At 37.2% G+C, this 16482-nt stretch overlaps 2 protein-coding genes across 5 annotated transcripts; one reads left to right on the top strand and one right to left on the bottom strand.

Moving 5' to 3' along the window:
- Positions 1 to 591: 591 nt before the first annotated feature.
- Positions 592 to 1876, top strand: LOC114730216 (vinorine synthase-like). The gene is made up of 2 exons (XM_028917258.1): positions 592 to 1483; positions 1575 to 1876. Exons 1-2 carry the CDS (start codon positions 592 to 594, stop codon positions 1874 to 1876), a joined length of 1194 nt encoding a protein of 397 aa, XP_028773091.1.
- Positions 1877 to 3164: 1288 nt separating this feature from the next.
- Positions 3165 to 16458, bottom strand: LOC114730220 (uncharacterized). Of its 4 annotated transcripts, none has more exons than XM_028917266.1 (9): positions 16397 to 16458; positions 15436 to 15609; positions 13935 to 14258; positions 13590 to 13800; positions 7841 to 7987; positions 7613 to 7737; positions 6517 to 6721; positions 5142 to 5395; positions 3165 to 3536 (listed from the first exon to the last, which is right to left on the bottom strand). In XM_028917266.1, exons 2-9 carry the CDS (start codon positions 15543 to 15545, stop codon positions 3368 to 3370), a joined length of 1545 nt encoding a protein of 514 aa, XP_028773099.1. In that variant the 5' UTR covers positions 15546 to 15609; positions 16397 to 16458; the 3' UTR covers positions 3165 to 3367. The 4 variants fall into 4 exon arrangements, with proteins under 4 accessions (XP_028773099.1, XP_028773098.1, XP_028773100.1 ...); XM_028917265.1 differs by lacking the exon at positions 16397 to 16458 and adding an exon at positions 16166 to 16365; XM_028917267.1 differs by lacking the exon at positions 16397 to 16458 and adding an exon at positions 16310 to 16325.
- Positions 16459 to 16482: the final 24 nt, after the last annotated feature.

Below are 16482 nucleotides of genomic sequence, written 5' to 3'. Positions count from 1 at the left end.
GAGCAATAGCAACGGGCATCATCATCATCCACCAACACAAATATCAAGCTTAAACATATTAATTTCATGTCAGTTCACCTAGTGTCACCTCTTCTTGTACTGTTATCATTTTCTAATTAAGGCATAAAAGTTTGATACTTCTTCAGACTATATCAATTTTTAATTAAAGTTTGTTAACATAATAAATTTAACCACATATAGAGCTGTGCGTTTTATCCAAAACAAAGCTCTCATAAATTGTCTGATTTGTTTTCTTCCTATTTTACATTAATCGGGTAGAGGCTTGTGTGTTTTAACGTGTGAACATTAATGTAGTAGTGGATTTGTACCTAAATTCTTTTTTTACCCCACCAGCATTATGCCTAAATTTTGGTCGGGCCTCGCATAACTATATACTTCACATCAAAAGTTGAAAACATATTTATAAAGTTAACTCTTCTATTTCCTACCTAATGGATTGCCTAATCCAAGTGCCTCTCTAACTAACTATCCTTTTCTAAAACAAGTTAACTACAATATTCCTTATGATCCCTCTGAAGCTTCTTGTATTTAAAGCTTTAAGAAGCTCTCCCAAGCAGATGTGCAAAAGAGATGGCAGAAGTAGCGAAAGCTGAGATTGTATCCCAAACCACCATAAAGCCTTCGTCCCCAACCGCATCTCACCTTCAACACTCCAAAGTCTCTCTCCTCGATCAATTAGCTCCTCCCTTTTACGTTCCCATTGTCCTCTTCTATTCTCCTATTGATCATGATTTCACCAAAATATCTGATAGGTTGATGGCTTCTTTATCACAAGTTCTCACTCTTTACTACCCATTTTGTGGAAGACTCAAAGGGAATAAAAGCGATGCCTACGTGGATTGCAAAGATGAAGGTGTTCTGTATCTTGAGGCTAGAACTTCACTTAGGCTCTCAGACTTTCTCCAGAGTAATAATCATAATCCACAGCCCAACGAGATTAAAGCGTTTCTTCCATTAGATCCTTACAACCCAAAGCCAAAGAATAACGAGGAATATCCTTTTATAATGGAAGTTCGGGTTACTGAGTTTAGCTGCGGAAGTGTAGGGATCGGCGTGTGTATTTCACACAAGGTTTGTGATGGGGCAACTATAGCGTCATTCCTTCAAGCTTGGTCTGAAAATGCAGTGGCGGATGGAAATGACGTTTCTGATTCTCCCCCTAATATGGATGCTTTTTTGCTTTTCCCAGCAAGAGACATAGAGATGAACACGGCGAGTGGGATGATTGGTGAGAAGAATCTTTCCACTGGGAGATTTTTGTTTACGGAAAAAAGGTTGTGTGAACTAAGAGATAAATTAGTTTCTGGTGGCTGTCACTTTAAACCCACAAGAGTCGAAGCTGCGACTGCTCTCATATGGAAATCTGCCATGAAAGTTGCAGGAGGAGTTCGTCAATCAATGGTGTCACATGCGGTCAATATTCATAGCCGCATGGTACCCCCTTTGCCAGAAAACTCCATAGGTATCTTTCAATTTAAGTGTGACTGAGTATATCTGAGATCATTCAATTTTATTAATGCAAGACGAGTGATTTTGTTCTCGCGGTTTTACAGGTAATCTATGGCAACAAGTTGTTTCTCCATTGGTGGGAAGGGAGGCGGAACTGCAAGATTTGGCAGAGGTGGTGAGGAAAACCGTGAAGAGAATGGATGAAGAATGTATGCGGAAGCTTGAAGGAGGAGGCCGCAGTGAAGGGCTAGTTGAGGTTGTTAAATCATTGAAAGAAGTGATGTTTTTGGTGGGGACAAAAGGTGTTCCTTGTTATAGCTTTAGCAGCTGGACCAGGTTTGGCTTGTACGAAGCAAAATTTCAGCATTGCTCAGAGCTTATTCAATTTGCTTCTTTCGATCTCTAGGTTTTCTTTCTTTGGTGTGCTTACGTATACTGCTGAGGCTACTAGCTACTTATATCCTAGTTTTTTTTGTTGCCCATCCAGTTCATCAGAGCTTTGCTCCGACTACATTTGGATCCGATCCGCGTCGCGCACCTGGTTGTAGTGGGTGAGTCTTCCATCAGGAATTTCTGCATACGTTGGGCTCGAACTTGAGACCTCACTTAAACGGTACCAAGCTGCTTACCACTTGGACCAACCCCCGTTGGTTACTTATATCCTAGTTAATTAATTAAGTGTGAGGGTGAAGCTAGCATTATATTTTGTGTGTATAAATCATATGATGTTGCTTTTGTGTTTATATGAATCGCTACAAGTGATTCAAGGATTCATTAATAGAATCTTTATAATTGTACTGATGTGCATATGGTGCGTGTGTGTCTGTGAATACGGTCATGCAGTTACTATCTTTCATCTTGAGTATGATAATGGATACATTTTCTGACTACAAAGAAAAAGAATTCTGTAAAATTAGGAGAAAATCTTCATTAAAAATTTTATTAGTGAGAGTGACTTAAGTTACCGGAATTATTTGTATACAAAATTTTCATAGTACCAATCCCTTTTTATATTGTTTTTGCTACGCTGCATCATAATAAAAACATCAAACCATTTGTTTCGGCCACAAAATATATCACCTAAATTAAAAGACATGGTTTAGGACCTGTTTGGGAGGACTTAAAAAATCTCTTATAAGCATGTTTTATATAAGCCGAGTCAAAACTCCTCTCATATAATTATCTTGTATTCCGTAAATTACTATTAAAAAGCTATTTATAAGTTGTTCTAAACTGGCCCTTAATCAGTGTAAGCATTGCCAAAAAAATTCCATGAAGTACAAAAATTCAATCGGGACTCGTAGTCTCGTCGAAAACTAAAAATAGAGTGCCCCATTACCTAACCCCACTGTGTAAAACTATCATTAGACGCCTAAATGCGGGATTCTGGCCCAAAAAAAGAAAAGAAAATTTAGTTTATTCTTCTTGTACGCATAGTTGATCGTATCATAATATCATATATTTCTCACTGAGGCGGCTACAAAAAAAAGGGTGATGCATTGAATTAATTTTTCTGGAGATGAGTATCTTTCCATCTTTGTGACTGTTTTAAGAGAACACGTTACAATTCCCACAGATATTTCAGCACCTACCGCCTCACTAAAGCAGGATGGATGTTAGGCCTGATAGTAATGTCATGTCATCTTCATCGCTACATTACATTTATCTTTGTTGACTATTTCAGATTGGTACACGGACCAAGTAACATTAACATTTAATGCTAATTGCTATTACTTCAAGTTGAACTCAAATTCAAATTTAGTGGAACTGGCTTTTCAAATTTACAGAACAGTTCAAACTCAGGAACCCTTAAACGGCCAAAATAAATAGGAACAAGAGATAACAATACTAAAATGATAGAGATATAATGGCACTGCAAAAAACTGTACCATTTATCTCACTTCCACTTGAGGGACTGCCTAATGCCAGTGTAAATGAGTCCTAAAGACCTTCCAATCAAGCAAACCAAAAAGAAAGAGATAGCCTCACTCACTTTATCAACAATAGCTCTTATAAGAGGCATGGCGATGTCAGAAAATTCAAGGAAAAGGCTGAAGTAATATCGCCTGCAAGACACAGATCAACAGCAGAAAACCATCATGCAAATAATAATGAAGAATGAGGGCAAAGTTAAAAAACAAACACGAATAGCATCTTCCCCTTCTATTTTGTAGCTATAAATGCATTATCAAATAACAAGATATGAGACCTTGGAGTATAAGTATTTCTTTTGAATCAAAGTTTTTTCTTTTGTTTATCAAATGTTTATTGTACTTCTTGTGCAAGAGGTGATCTTAGGCCTCTACTAGTTAAAATCCTCCACCCGCCACTGCCCATCCCGGAAAGGTATGCTTGGATGGGTAATAATGAGGGAGAGAAGGGAAAGAAACGAGATGTTTTATAAAGTCCCTTTTTTAGTTTGGAGGTTATTAATAGATGGACGAAATGAAGATTTTTAACCAGCCCAAATTCTTCAAAGTCGTGCCTCCTTTATTTTAAGTTCATGCAATCTAGCGAATGATTTTGGTGGAGAAAGTTCCTCCAAACAAGGGAAACGGTAACTATCATCCCCTCTTCCTTCTCTTCATCTTTTCCCGGATCCCTTACCTTCTGCTCCCTTCTCCATGCAACTTCCAAAAACCATCGATCTATTTTCAATTGGAAAGTGCGCCAATACTTGAAAGAGTAAAGAGGAGAGCGATCATGTGCTGCTCCCTTGCTTATTTAGAAGCAGATAAAGCACACAAAGCATATTTGCAACCTTTTTTTTTCTCTGCCACAATGCATATTTCCAATCATAAATGCAGTTCCTAAAACAATACCAACAATCCATCTTGTAAACAAAGCAACCCATCGACGAAGCTCCTAATTGACAAATGGTGACTATTGTTGCGAACAAAGGAGCAAAAGTGAAAACAAAATGTCATGTTGAGCCCCTCTCTTCAAATCCTTACAACTATGAGTGCAAGAGAGATGAGATTATAGAAGTGGAAGAACCAGTCACTCAAATAGCCTGTAAGGCATCTCATATTCCTCAATGTAAGATTAAGGCATCTCCATACTACCTAAGCATCTCATAACACCAGCTTTGAGACCAATTTATGGGTACTTAAATTACATGGAAAACACTTCCCTAGAAGCTAGAACCAGCTACCAAAGTACGCTATAGGACATCCCATACTGCTTGATGATCTAGGTATCTTGTAAAATTAACACACCCCCCCCCCCCCCAAAACAAGGGGGGGAACCCCCATGGCTACACCCAATTTCCTTGACAAACTTCAATAACGATTGACAGGCACCTAAGTGAGGTGGGAAACCTGAGGTGATAAAACCAGCCGCTTAAATACCTTGCGAGCATGTCATATCTTAATTTAGAACTCAGGTATGACATTCTACTTTTTCTTTTTCTTTTTTTTTTGGGATAAGTCGGAAACAGTTATGACATGCTACTTCAGTATCCATCATTGTGCATGCAAGTTTTTACCAAAAATTAATGTTTATTTTAGTATGTATGCCACAAATAAAAAGGAATTGTAAAATGATTATTCCGCGGATACAAAGGATTCAAATAAGGCACATATTGAAAAAGCATGCAAGAATTGTAAATTCATTAGGTCATTGCACTTAGTTTCATGCTTGAAAGAAGATAAAGAGTGGAAGAAAAATACCATCCTGTCAGGGCTCTCAATTCCTTAGTTCGCTTTACAACTATGGGGAGACTGCTTATCACAATGTAATGTAATTTGGCTGACGCAGTATTCGCATTTCCCTGGGTAAACCTCTTCCACCAGCCTTGATTTTCAGTCTGACTATTGCATGGTAGATCAATGGGTCGACTCTCCAGAGTGCACAAGTCAAAGCGATCCTCATACATAGACACAACTGTGTCCATGTTGTGGTACAGCCACTGGTTCAAGGCTACCTGAAGGAGAATTTCTTAAAGTCCTGTTAAGATTTCACACAAATTTTGAAAAGAAAGATAAACTATAAAGAAATTAGTATATCTTAAAATAGTACAAGAAACCCATTCAGTTTGCAAGCATATAACTGACTCAATTAAGATTTAGTTCCAAGAATTAAAATCTCACAGATCTCAACATCATTTGGGACTGAACAAAAACAAAAAGAGCAATAAAATTATTTTGATCAAAACTGGTGCAATTTACATTTTTCATCACAATCCCAGGAAAATAATGTCAAAAGAAAGTTCTGCTTAGGTGGGAAGAAAATAATGCATTGAATTAATAATCTGTTCTCGATCATGAGGGTTTAGAAAACAATAGGCATACCGACCTGGATAGTTAATATATCAATTTTCCTCACATTGATTTGTTAAAGTAATGCACAGCATAGCTCTTTTGAAAAGTGCATGAAGATATACAAAGGCATCATATTTACAAAATGAAAAGTGCATGCAGAAAAAATAATCCATAACATCTTAGAAAATTGAACCCATATCTCAAAATAGCCCGATTTCAAAAATGCCATTCTGATTGGTCAGCACAATGAACAAAAACATTATATGGCATCCAGCAATATGATTAAAATTTGTTCGTGAGTACTAGCGCATACCTAAATGACAGCCAAAGATTGTGACCATAAAATATCAAGGAAAAAAGGGGAAACCAACTCAGCTCATTCAAGCAAAGAATTTTACACAATGGTTCCCAAACCATAATTTGAGACCCAAAATAATTACAATTGAAAAACACAGTTTATAAGAAAATAACCACTCCAGAGGACTAAAATCTAAAACATTCAGCTAAAAGGAGTCTGCACTGAATTCTTACAGGAGAAAAAAGAACTCTTTTTTTTGGGAGGGGGGGGACAATACAGTTAACAACGTCTAGAAAAAATTTTATTTTCTTTATATGTTGACTGATCCACGTTCTCCATACATTCAAATTGCATTTTTTTTTTTGGGTGATGAACGACTAAAATCATCAAATAGAAGATGAAAATAGTAATATACTGTTAGAAACTAACACACGATTAATCCCTACCCCAAGCATGAAACTAGAAAAAAGTACACTAAGAAAGTACCTCATTCCGTAATTTTTGGAGTTCTCTGGTGGAAAAAGCACATAACGACAAGTCTAACCTATTTGTTTCACTTGACATGTCACCATCAACAGAAATGAACTCCAAATACAAGGTGGCAACCCCATCTGCTAACGTTATCACCAGATCCTCCAATATAGAAATCCCATGCAAAGCAAATAAAGAGGAATCAAAGCAAAAATCCTCCCTGATAAATATTAAAAAACAATATAAAAATGATGAAGGGTGACTGGCAAACATCCCATGTCAAAGATTAGACACAAGATAATCAATTTTAAATTCAAAAAGTCTGGCATGACATCATAGAATACGCCCAAAACAAACATGATGGTTAGTTGCACTTCCAGGCACAATCATCACTAAAGTGAAGAGGTTTCCCTTCCTTAGCAAGCCTAAACACGTTACTGCTAGGCACTCGGAAAACATGCTATGGCACCTGTATCTGGCATTTACTACAAAAAAAAGCATTCTTATGCAGGGGAAAAAAGTCTTAATCAATGTCATTTCACTCTAGTAAACCATATACTCCAATATAAGTAAAACTACAAAACTACCCGTCATTGACCCCTTGCTGCGTTTTGTTTTTTATGTTTTCATGGAAAACCACAGTGGCAAGGACAAAAGTAAAACAAAAAACAATGTAGACAGAAGCCCAAATGCATGGACCAAATAATTCATAAGAAAGCTAATTTACAAGTTGCATGTCCCTTGACTACTCATCTAAACTGATGTTAATTTAGTTGGAGTATTGACTATTTGCATTAGAAAGCTGTCAAGGTCAATATATCTATAAAAGTTGCCGGAAATCACATGATTCATAAGCCATGAACAATATAGCTTATCTCAGATTCCGTGCAAATACACATGCGTAGGACTCACTTTAGTTAAAACCAGAAGATCCTAGAGACACAGCATTTTCTATGATGTGGGGTAAACATGATATGTTCCTGTGAAGCATTTCTATTTCATGGCATATAATGAAATTACAATAAACTAGTTCATGAATCAAGAAGCAGTACAATCAAGCAAAGATGAAAAATATGATCCTAGCAAAAATTAGAAAACTTGATAATCTCACCTGAAAGAACCATAAGTAAGATAGCACAGTAATTCTGCATAAAGATCCATCTTCCCAGATTTTTTTATGCTTTGCACAATAATGCTGTCTCCTTTTACTTTTTCAAGTATCAAAGAAGCAAGTTTCTAGGAACGAGAACGAATCAAACAAGTGTAAAATCAGCATTTTATTCAAAAGTAATGGCCAAAAGGATGTGTGTCAAGTGACGCATTTACTCCCCAGAAATACCTTTTCAGCAATGTTTTTTCCAAGGGAAAACTCCTTTTCCAGCCAAGCCATACATATGGAACAATAGGATCTTTGAACAACTTCGGAAAACACTCTCAACCGATCATCCATAATGAGAGGTTTGGCACTGCTTGAGATATTATTAACCTGCAAAACAGAAGCAGAACTGTTAACAGTATAGAAAAAATAACCTGAAAGAATTTGAAGTTTCATAAAGGTCAATCACAAACTACAAGATTCATTTTTTAATCAAAATAAAAATGTGACAGGAGGAAAACAAAACATTCACCATCATCACAAAATGCAATAATTCATCTGGATTCATGAATAGAATGAGTAAATTTTATTCACATTGAGAAAATAGATGAGATGCAATATTCAACAATCAAAGCATTGACCTTGAGGACTGAGTAAATAGGGCGAGAATGAATCTGCTTTATTCAATATTTCTGAAGTAATCTGGGGTAAATCTAGGATAAACGATAAAACCAAAAAGGATCTATCCTAATCAGGCTAGTAATCCTAATCAGATTAATAAACTAAAAAATACAAAGACTGAAATAAATAAAACACAGCTTATTGGGCCTCGGCTTTGTCTTCCAACACTCCCCCTCAAGCTGGTGAGTAGATGTCAATCATTCCCAGCTTGCTCCTCAGTCCTTCGAATGAGTCTTCTGGGTAATAGCTTGGTGAACAAATCTGCCACTTGATTTTTGGTTCGAATGTGAGATAAGTCAATTATACCTCCTTCAATTTTTTCCGTTATGAAGTGTCTGTCAATTTCAACATGTTTTGTCCTATCATGATGCACAGGATTCAGGGCCATTTCTATAGCTGATTTACCGTCACACTAAAGTTTTATTGGTCCAATATGCATCAGTCTCAATTCCTTTAGAACTCTAATTATCCAAATCCCTTCACAGACCCCAAGAGCCAATGCCCTTAGTTCTGCCTCAGCACTGCTTCTGGAAACTACTAGTTGCTTCTTGCTTCTCTAGGTAACCAGATTTCCCCATAAATAAGTGATGTATCCAGTAGTAGACCTCCTATCTAGCAAGGACCGCCCATGATCAGCATCCGTGTAAATTTCTATTCCTCTAAACTCTCTTTTCTTGAAGAATAATCCTTTCCTGGATTCATCTTCAAATATTTCAGAATTCTATACACTGCTTCCATATGCTATTCTTGCGGTTGATTCATGAACTGGCTTACAACTCCCATAGCATAGCTGATATCTGGCCGTGTATGAGCCAGATAAATGAGCTTTCCTACCAACCGTTGGTATCTTCCAGTGTCAACTGGTATACCATCTTTCTTGTATTCTAAATTGCAGTTTGTCCATGGGAGTTTTTGCAGGTTTGGCTCCAAGCATTCTTGTTTCTTGCAATAAATCTAGTGTGTACTTTCTCTGAGAAACGTTTATTCCCTGTTTGGTTCTACCAATCTCCATCCCAACGAAATACCTCATCTATCCTAGATCTTTCATCTCGAACTCAGCTGCCAATGATTTCTTTAGCTCTCTCACGGCACTTTCGTCATTTCCTGTAATCACAATATCGTCTACATACACTATTAGGATGATGATTTGATCATCAGTATGCTTTATGAAAAGTGTATGGTCTGATTGCCCTTGTGAGTATACCATTCCTTTCATAGTTGTTGAGAATCTCCCGAACCAAGCTCTAGGGGATTGTTTCAACCCATATAATGATTTCTGGAGTTTACAAACCTTTGAGCTATTTGTTGAATTCTGTAGGCTAGCCGGTATCTTCATATACACTTCCTCTTTAAGATCCCCATTTAGAAAGGCATTTTTCACGTCTAACTGATAGAGTGGCCAATCTAGATTCGCTACCACTGATAAAAGGACCTTAATGGTGTTGAGCTTTGCCACCGGAGCAAAGGTTTCTTGATAATCAACCCCATACGTTTATGTATATCCTCGGGCCACAAGTCTTGCTTTATATTTGTTTATGCTTCTGTCTGGATTATACTTGATTGTGAAAACCCACCAACATCCCACAATCTTCTTTCCTGGGGGTAGATCAGTGATTTTCCACATTTCATTCTTTTTTAATGCTTCCAACTCTTCATTGATAGCTTGTTTCCAATTAGAGTTACCAATAGCCTCTTGAAATGTCTTGGGTACTGTCTCACTGGACAAGTTTGCTACGAAAGTCTGCATTCTAGGAGATAATTTATTATAGGAAACAAATTTACTGATTGGATGCTAAGTACAAGATCTTACCCCTTTCCTGAGAGCAATTGGCCACCCAAGTTCCTCAAGGATCTAACATTGGATTGGAGATTTGGTTGTGCCTTGGAATGTGAGGGACTCTATTATTTTGCTGCTCTTCTGAATCTAATTTGGTACTATACTCCTGGTCCATCCCTGTCTCAACACTATTTTCCACATGGTTGTGATTTTGTCCAGTAGATGAAGCTTGTGGGTTTGGACTTTCACGTTCGAGTTGAGTAGGGAAATTTAGGTTTTCAGAAGCTTGTGGATTTAGGTTTTAGGTTCGGATATGGCCTGGTTTGGTTCAAGTTCGTGTATGGCCTAGGTTGGTTCAGGGCTGTCTAGGTTTGTTTGAGCAGGGGCACCCAAGGTTAGCCATTCTTCCATGTCATAATTCTCCCCCTGAATGGGCAACTTAGGATAGTAGGCATCTTCTTCTGAAAAAACATCCTTAGTGACATAAACTCTCCTTGTTGTAGGGCAATAACACTTATAACCCTTTTGGGTAGAGGAGTACCGAAGAAAGATACATTTTTTAGCTCTTGATTCAACTTTGTTGCCATCATCTCGATGTATATATACTACACACCCAAATACTTTCAAGGGAATGTCTGAGACTAGGGATGAATTTGGGTAAGTTTCAAGAAGTTTTTGGATGGGAGTTTGATAGTTGAGTACCTTTGTGGGCATTATGTTGATAAGGTAGGTTGATGTGAGAATAGCTTCTCCCAAGAAGAGGTTTGGAACATTCTTGGCAATCATGATAGCTTGGGTGACTTCTAGGAGATGTCGGTTCTTCCGTTCAGCTACCCATTCTGTTGTGGGGTGTATGTACATGAGGTCTAATGGTGGATTCCTTGCTGGTCAAGGAATTCTTTCAAGGTTGTGCTAAGATACTCTCTTGCATTGTCACTTCTTAAAATCTTGATTGTCCCTTGGAATTGAGTTTTCACAAATGTGTGGAAACTTCTGAAAATGCTAAAAATTTCTGATTTTTCTTTCATTAGGTATATCCAGGTTACTCGGGTGTGATCATCAATGAAGGTCACAAACCACCTAGCATTAGAGGTTGATTTAACTCTTGCGGGTCCCCAAATATCACTATGTATTAAGGTAAAGGGTGCAGTTGGTTTATAGGATTGTTTGGAGTAGGAAGTTCTTGTTTGTTTTGCAAGTTGGCAAGTTCCACAATGAAAAGGAGCTGAACTTTTATTCAATAAAGCTGGAAATAAGTGTTTTATATAATCAAAACTGGGATGACCTATCCTAGAGTGCCATAACAATACATCCTTATTTGAAGAATTTGAACTAAACAACGCATTGCCCACTTGTTTATTGGTGATCCTGGAGCCTTTAAGATAATAAAGTCCATCCCATTCTTTAGCAATACCAATCCTCCTCCTCATTGTCAAATCCTGAGAAACACAAACTGTATCATCAAAAGACACTCGGCAGCGATGATTTCTAGTTATTTTACTCACTGATAGCAAATTACATGCGAGTACTGGGACAAATAGAACATTCTGTAATTCTAAGTTATCTGAGATTTCAACAATTCCAACACCACAAACTTTGGAAAAAATTCCATTAGCAACTTTCACTTTAAGGTTCTTCTCATGACAATACTTTAGAATTCTAAACAAAGCTTTGTTACCCGTCATATGGTCTGTAACTCCAGAGTCAACAATCCAAGTATTATCACTGGTTACCATGGCGTTTAGGGCTATAATGGAATTACCTAACTTTACCCGATTTGCTTTAAGGGTAGAGGTTGAGTTGTTATGCTTCTTAAGAATTCGTTTGAGTACTTGCAGTTCTTCTCGGCTAAGAGTTTCTCCATTCTTCTCATTCTTGTTAGTCACAGCAATGTATCCCCTACTCTCCATTCTTCGTCTTTGTTTCAGATTTGCTGGCTTGCCGTGTAATTTCCAACATATGTCCCTAGTATGACCATTTTTGTTGCAATGATCACACCATCCTTTGGGATTCTTCTTTCCTCTTTGTTCTGGTCCATTGTTGCCTTGTACTGTCAATGCCGAACTCTCAGAGGGTGCAGATACACTTAGGATAAGTTGTTTTCCGCTTTCTTCACATTTGACCATGTTGAAAGTTTCAAATAATGATGGCATCGGCTTCATTCCCATAATTCTTCCTCTCAGATCATCAAACATGTCAATGAGACCAAGTAAGAACTCATAGGTTCTTTCTATTTCGACCAGCTCCCTATATAGTTGGGCATCACTGCTACACTTCCATTCATGGACATCAAACATGTCCAACTGCTGCCACAAATGTGTGAAAACAGTATAATATTGTGTCACCGTCATGCTTCCTTGTTTCATCTCTCTTTGTAATTTTTTTATTTGAAACAAAGCAGCAGTGTTCTCCATAGCAGAGTATGTTCTTTTTGCAGCATCCCATATCTCTTTTGCTGTCTTAGCAAGTAAATAACCTTCACTGATGTCTACCGTCATGAAATTACATAACCAGGTCATCACTAGATTGTTTTTGGCAAACCAAGTATCATACTTTGAGTCTTCCGGGCTTGGTTGTAGAGCCTCCCCAGTTATATACTTTGAGTCTTCCAGACCTGAGACGTGGTTTCATGGGCCGAATTGCTGCTAGCTTCATGCAACCGGGGACGTGGCTTCGTGCGACTAATTTGTCTGGTCTTAGTCGCGAACAAGACCGCTGTTTTTACTCACCCACGACCATGGCTTCGTGCGACCAAGTTGGATGGTCTTAGTCGCAGTTACCCGCTCTAATACCATGAGTAAATAGGGTGAGAACGAATCTGCTTTATTCAATATTTCTGAAGTAATGAGGTACAATATTAAACCAGCTAAGATAATCTAGGGTAAATCTAGGATAAACGATAAAACCAAAAAGGATCTATCCTAATCAGGCTAGTAATCCTAATTAGATTAATAAAATAAAAAATACAAAGACTGAAATAAATAAAACACAGCTTATAGGGCCTGGGCTTTGTCTTCCAACAAGGACAAAGCTCCATTAGCTAGCCAAAATCAACTAGGCTATTAAATGTTCACATCTGATCATAGAAAGAGCTTATAACTATACCTAGCCTACTTTATTACAATGACAGGCATCTTGAAAATCAGAAAGAAACGAATATTAATTAGCAATAGAATGTGCTCAAAAACAAATTTGATGATTTTAATCTCTATAAAGCATTAATTACCCAGTCTCAAATTGCAATTAATCTATGTCCAAGGAGGAAGCACATAATTAAAAATACAGAGTACAGTTACTTTGTATTTTTTATCATTAATTTCTATAAAATAACAAAAGAAATATCTCCAATCCCAATTATATGCTTACTTGCACCCAAATACTTCTTCTCAAGAAATAAATATTATTAGAGATATGTTAGGTTGGAAACACACTTGAAGCATTTATTAGAACGGAATTATTGCTCCTCTCGTCATTTAAATATCTCTAACACACAGATAACATTCTTATATGTAAAACAAATGAAGAAATGCCTGCCTCCTCCGCAATTTTCTCAAAAGCAGCCCAAAGCAACCGTAACTTTGGACCCTCAGCAACAGCATTCAAACTCAAGGGCCGCTTTACAGATTGAATGATGCAGTCTCCTGAATAAGCCTTGTATTCTAAAGTGTTTAGAGAATTCAAAAGCTTTTCCCTCACAACATTCAAGACATACTTTGAATTAAGTTGATAAGTATTCTCCGCAGCACTGCAATAGAGAGAAAGTTTCTCAAGTAACTAACCAAAGCAGACTATAATCCTAGGTTAAAATACAAATAAATTTTTCATTAATGAATATGACAAAATTTTCAACCTTGTCATCATTGACATGCTTACCCTTACCTACCAGAATTGTCTAAGGTTTCAGCAACCAAATTTTTATCAGAAATGATCTTTTGACCACCGGCATAAGATTTTTCAACAGGAATTACTCCAGCCATATATGTGAGAAATATACTGGCCATCAAAAGCACCTGGTCAACAACTGGCACAAAATCAGAGGCCGTTGCACCATCAAAATCAACTAATGTCCCCAAGCCAATGCCCATCAAGGAGGTCACCCGAAGATGAGGACTAATATTCAAATTTTTGGAACCACCAGCACTTAGCTTAAACATTCTCCATGAAGAGAATTGACCGAATTTACAGCCATTACTGGAATTCTTTCTGCAACAAGTATTCACAGGTTGGGTCAACCTACCATGTTTGTAATACCGTTCACAAAAAGGGAATGAAGACTAGCCATTTGGTATAACCACATGATAGCAAAGCATCTGACAAACTTAGCATTAGAAAGCAAAATGGTGAACTAGCAAATTGGTCGATGCCAAATATACTCTCAAGTGAATGTGATAAAACTGAAGAATTAAGCACAGAAAATTTACTCCTGAAATTTTTAGTGACAAAACATTAATCCCTAAAATTTTGTACTGATTCAAGAAAAAGTTTATCTTAAGCCTTAATGTGTATTAAAGAGATATTATTAGCTTTTATTAATATTTGAAAAGATGCATTCAAGGAAAGAACTACTATTTAATAATTATATAATGAAAAGGGTTGCTTTTACAAGTTTTTTTCTTTTCAAGTGAATCCATTTTCTCTAGGTGCCACTGAACCATTTTCCATGCTAAAACATTTCATATTCAGCCCCGAATTGAATTTTCATAGAAGTTTTCATTAAGGTTAACATCCCCCACAAAGACATCAAGCTCTAGAGCTATGAAATGTTCAATCTGAGGAGAGTTTGTTTTGTTTTAAACATAGGATTTGTTATAGTCCATTAACCACTCAAACAGAAAGACCTGGAAAATTGAGATAGTCCATTTTGGCAAGAACATATTATTACAACAAACTAAGGTTTAATATTGCATTTTCAGTTTTTATGATTCTATAAGAATTCACCACTTTATTTTTCCAGGGCCCATAAGAATTTACTACTATCTCTAGTCCTTAATATAAGACCTAGTTGACTAATTTGGGAGATTAAAAAAATTAGTTAAGTCAGTTATCTGTAGTAAATAAGTATTGTCTTTCCTAGAATACCCTTGCTAATTATGTGTATTAGCTAAAACTACCATTTGATGAACACTTAACATGTGCCACTACTACAAGGACTACTTTTAAAAAAAAGGGATAAATATGAAAGACAAAGTGAATTAGGGTCAGAGATAGTATTACATATTGCTTAGTAAGGATTCTCATTTACTTGTCTCCTTGGGGATTTTATGGGGAGGAGGAAGAAGAATAAAATTAGAGCTAGCACACAAAATAGGAGGGCACATATAATGGAGATGAGAGAAATGAAATGCATAGAACGAAAAGGCTGAAGTGAGAAGCATGAAACCTGTGAATAGCCTTAAAATTTGTAGTCTGAAATGAAAGGTCTCTCTCTCTAATAGGCCTCGTCAGCATATGCAGCTTAACAGACAATGGGGAAGCCACACAAGCTGCCATCGATAAGAATTCTTGCTCCACAGTCAACACATTATTATTTAGCGCCTAATAAGTATTTGATTACCTGCAAACACCCACAAGAAGCAAGAAGAAATTGAATGGAACACGCAATCCATTAGTAAATACCATAAGCTGAAGAAAATCTTACGTGCCTGAAACAAAAAACGAAGAAGCATTACAGAATAATACGAGCCAAAATATATGACAATGACAAAAGACGGAGCAGGTATATAGATTTCATTATTCAAGCAGGTTCTCCTTAAAAACCGAGGTGTGAAAAGTATGGCATAACATGGAATAATAGCAAGCTTCCATCTGAATCTGCTCACGAAGCACAGAAGGCGCATAGGAATTCCATTCCTTTCAAAGACCCTCGGGAATGCTTGTCTAACTATTACAGTATAGTCGCATTATGTGACCCGTTTCAGTCTCGTTGTCAATCAAGCTTCAAATTAGCAATACAGCAATTAATATACTGAAGCAATAGAACCCATACTTGCATTTCTTCATCTTTTTTTCCCCAAATTGCGTGGTAACATAAACTTGAATAACAATACGGATAAACATTGACAATGAAACACATTTGAGCTTAAACATCGCATGCGTCCAGGGTAAAATACCATAGAGCAATGCATAATGGCAACAAGGATCAAAATCCAGATGCAAATGCCACGAGTGCTGAATGGCAAGCGGTGAGTCCCCGCAGTGTTTGAATGAAAGACAGAGGAAGATTATTTTGCTTTGTATTATTTATTCTTACATACTCTATATTCCTAATTCTCGTTGTAGAAAGCAAAATGAGCGAAGAACCAAGCAAAACGGGGATTGATGAAGATTGGATTTGTGCGTACCTGATTACTTCGTTGCCTCTTCCGTCCGACTCCAAACAACTACTGAGGCCTCATGTAGGCCTTCGGATGCCCCTGCGTCCGGCTTC

The sequence above is a fragment of the Neltuma alba genome, unplaced genomic scaffold (genome assembly GCF_004799145.2).
Source record: "Neltuma alba isolate B1F8T4 unplaced genomic scaffold, ASM479914v2 tig00012718_pilon, whole genome shotgun sequence".
Taxonomy (NCBI): Eukaryota; Viridiplantae; Streptophyta; class Magnoliopsida; order Fabales; family Fabaceae; genus Neltuma; species Neltuma alba.
The sequence above is the reverse complement of the archived record's forward strand: the minus strand, read 5'-3'. Positions and strand labels throughout refer to the sequence as shown.

Excerpts from the sequence above, each read along its gene's own strand:
- LOC114730216 (XM_028917258.1), top strand. The coding sequence starts at position 592 with ATGGCAGAAGTAGCGAAAGCTGAGATTGTATCCCAAACCACCATAAAG. Across the intron at positions 1,484-1,574 it reads TTTGCCAGAAAACTCCATAG|GTAATCTATGGCAACAAGTT; the intron begins GTATCTTTCAAT and ends GCGGTTTTACAG.
- LOC114730220 (XM_028917266.1), bottom strand. The coding sequence starts at position 15,545 with ATGGCAGCTTGTGTGGCTTCCCCATTGTCTGTTAAGCTGCATATGCTG. Across the intron at positions 7,988-13,589 it reads TTGAGAAAATTGCGGAGGAG|GTTAATAATATCTCAAGCAG; the intron begins GCAGGCATTTCT and ends TCTGTTTTGCAG. Across the intron at positions 7,738-7,840 it reads GAAAAAACATTGCTGAAAAG|AAACTTGCTTCTTTGATACT; the intron begins GTATTTCTGGGG and ends TCTCGTTCCTAG.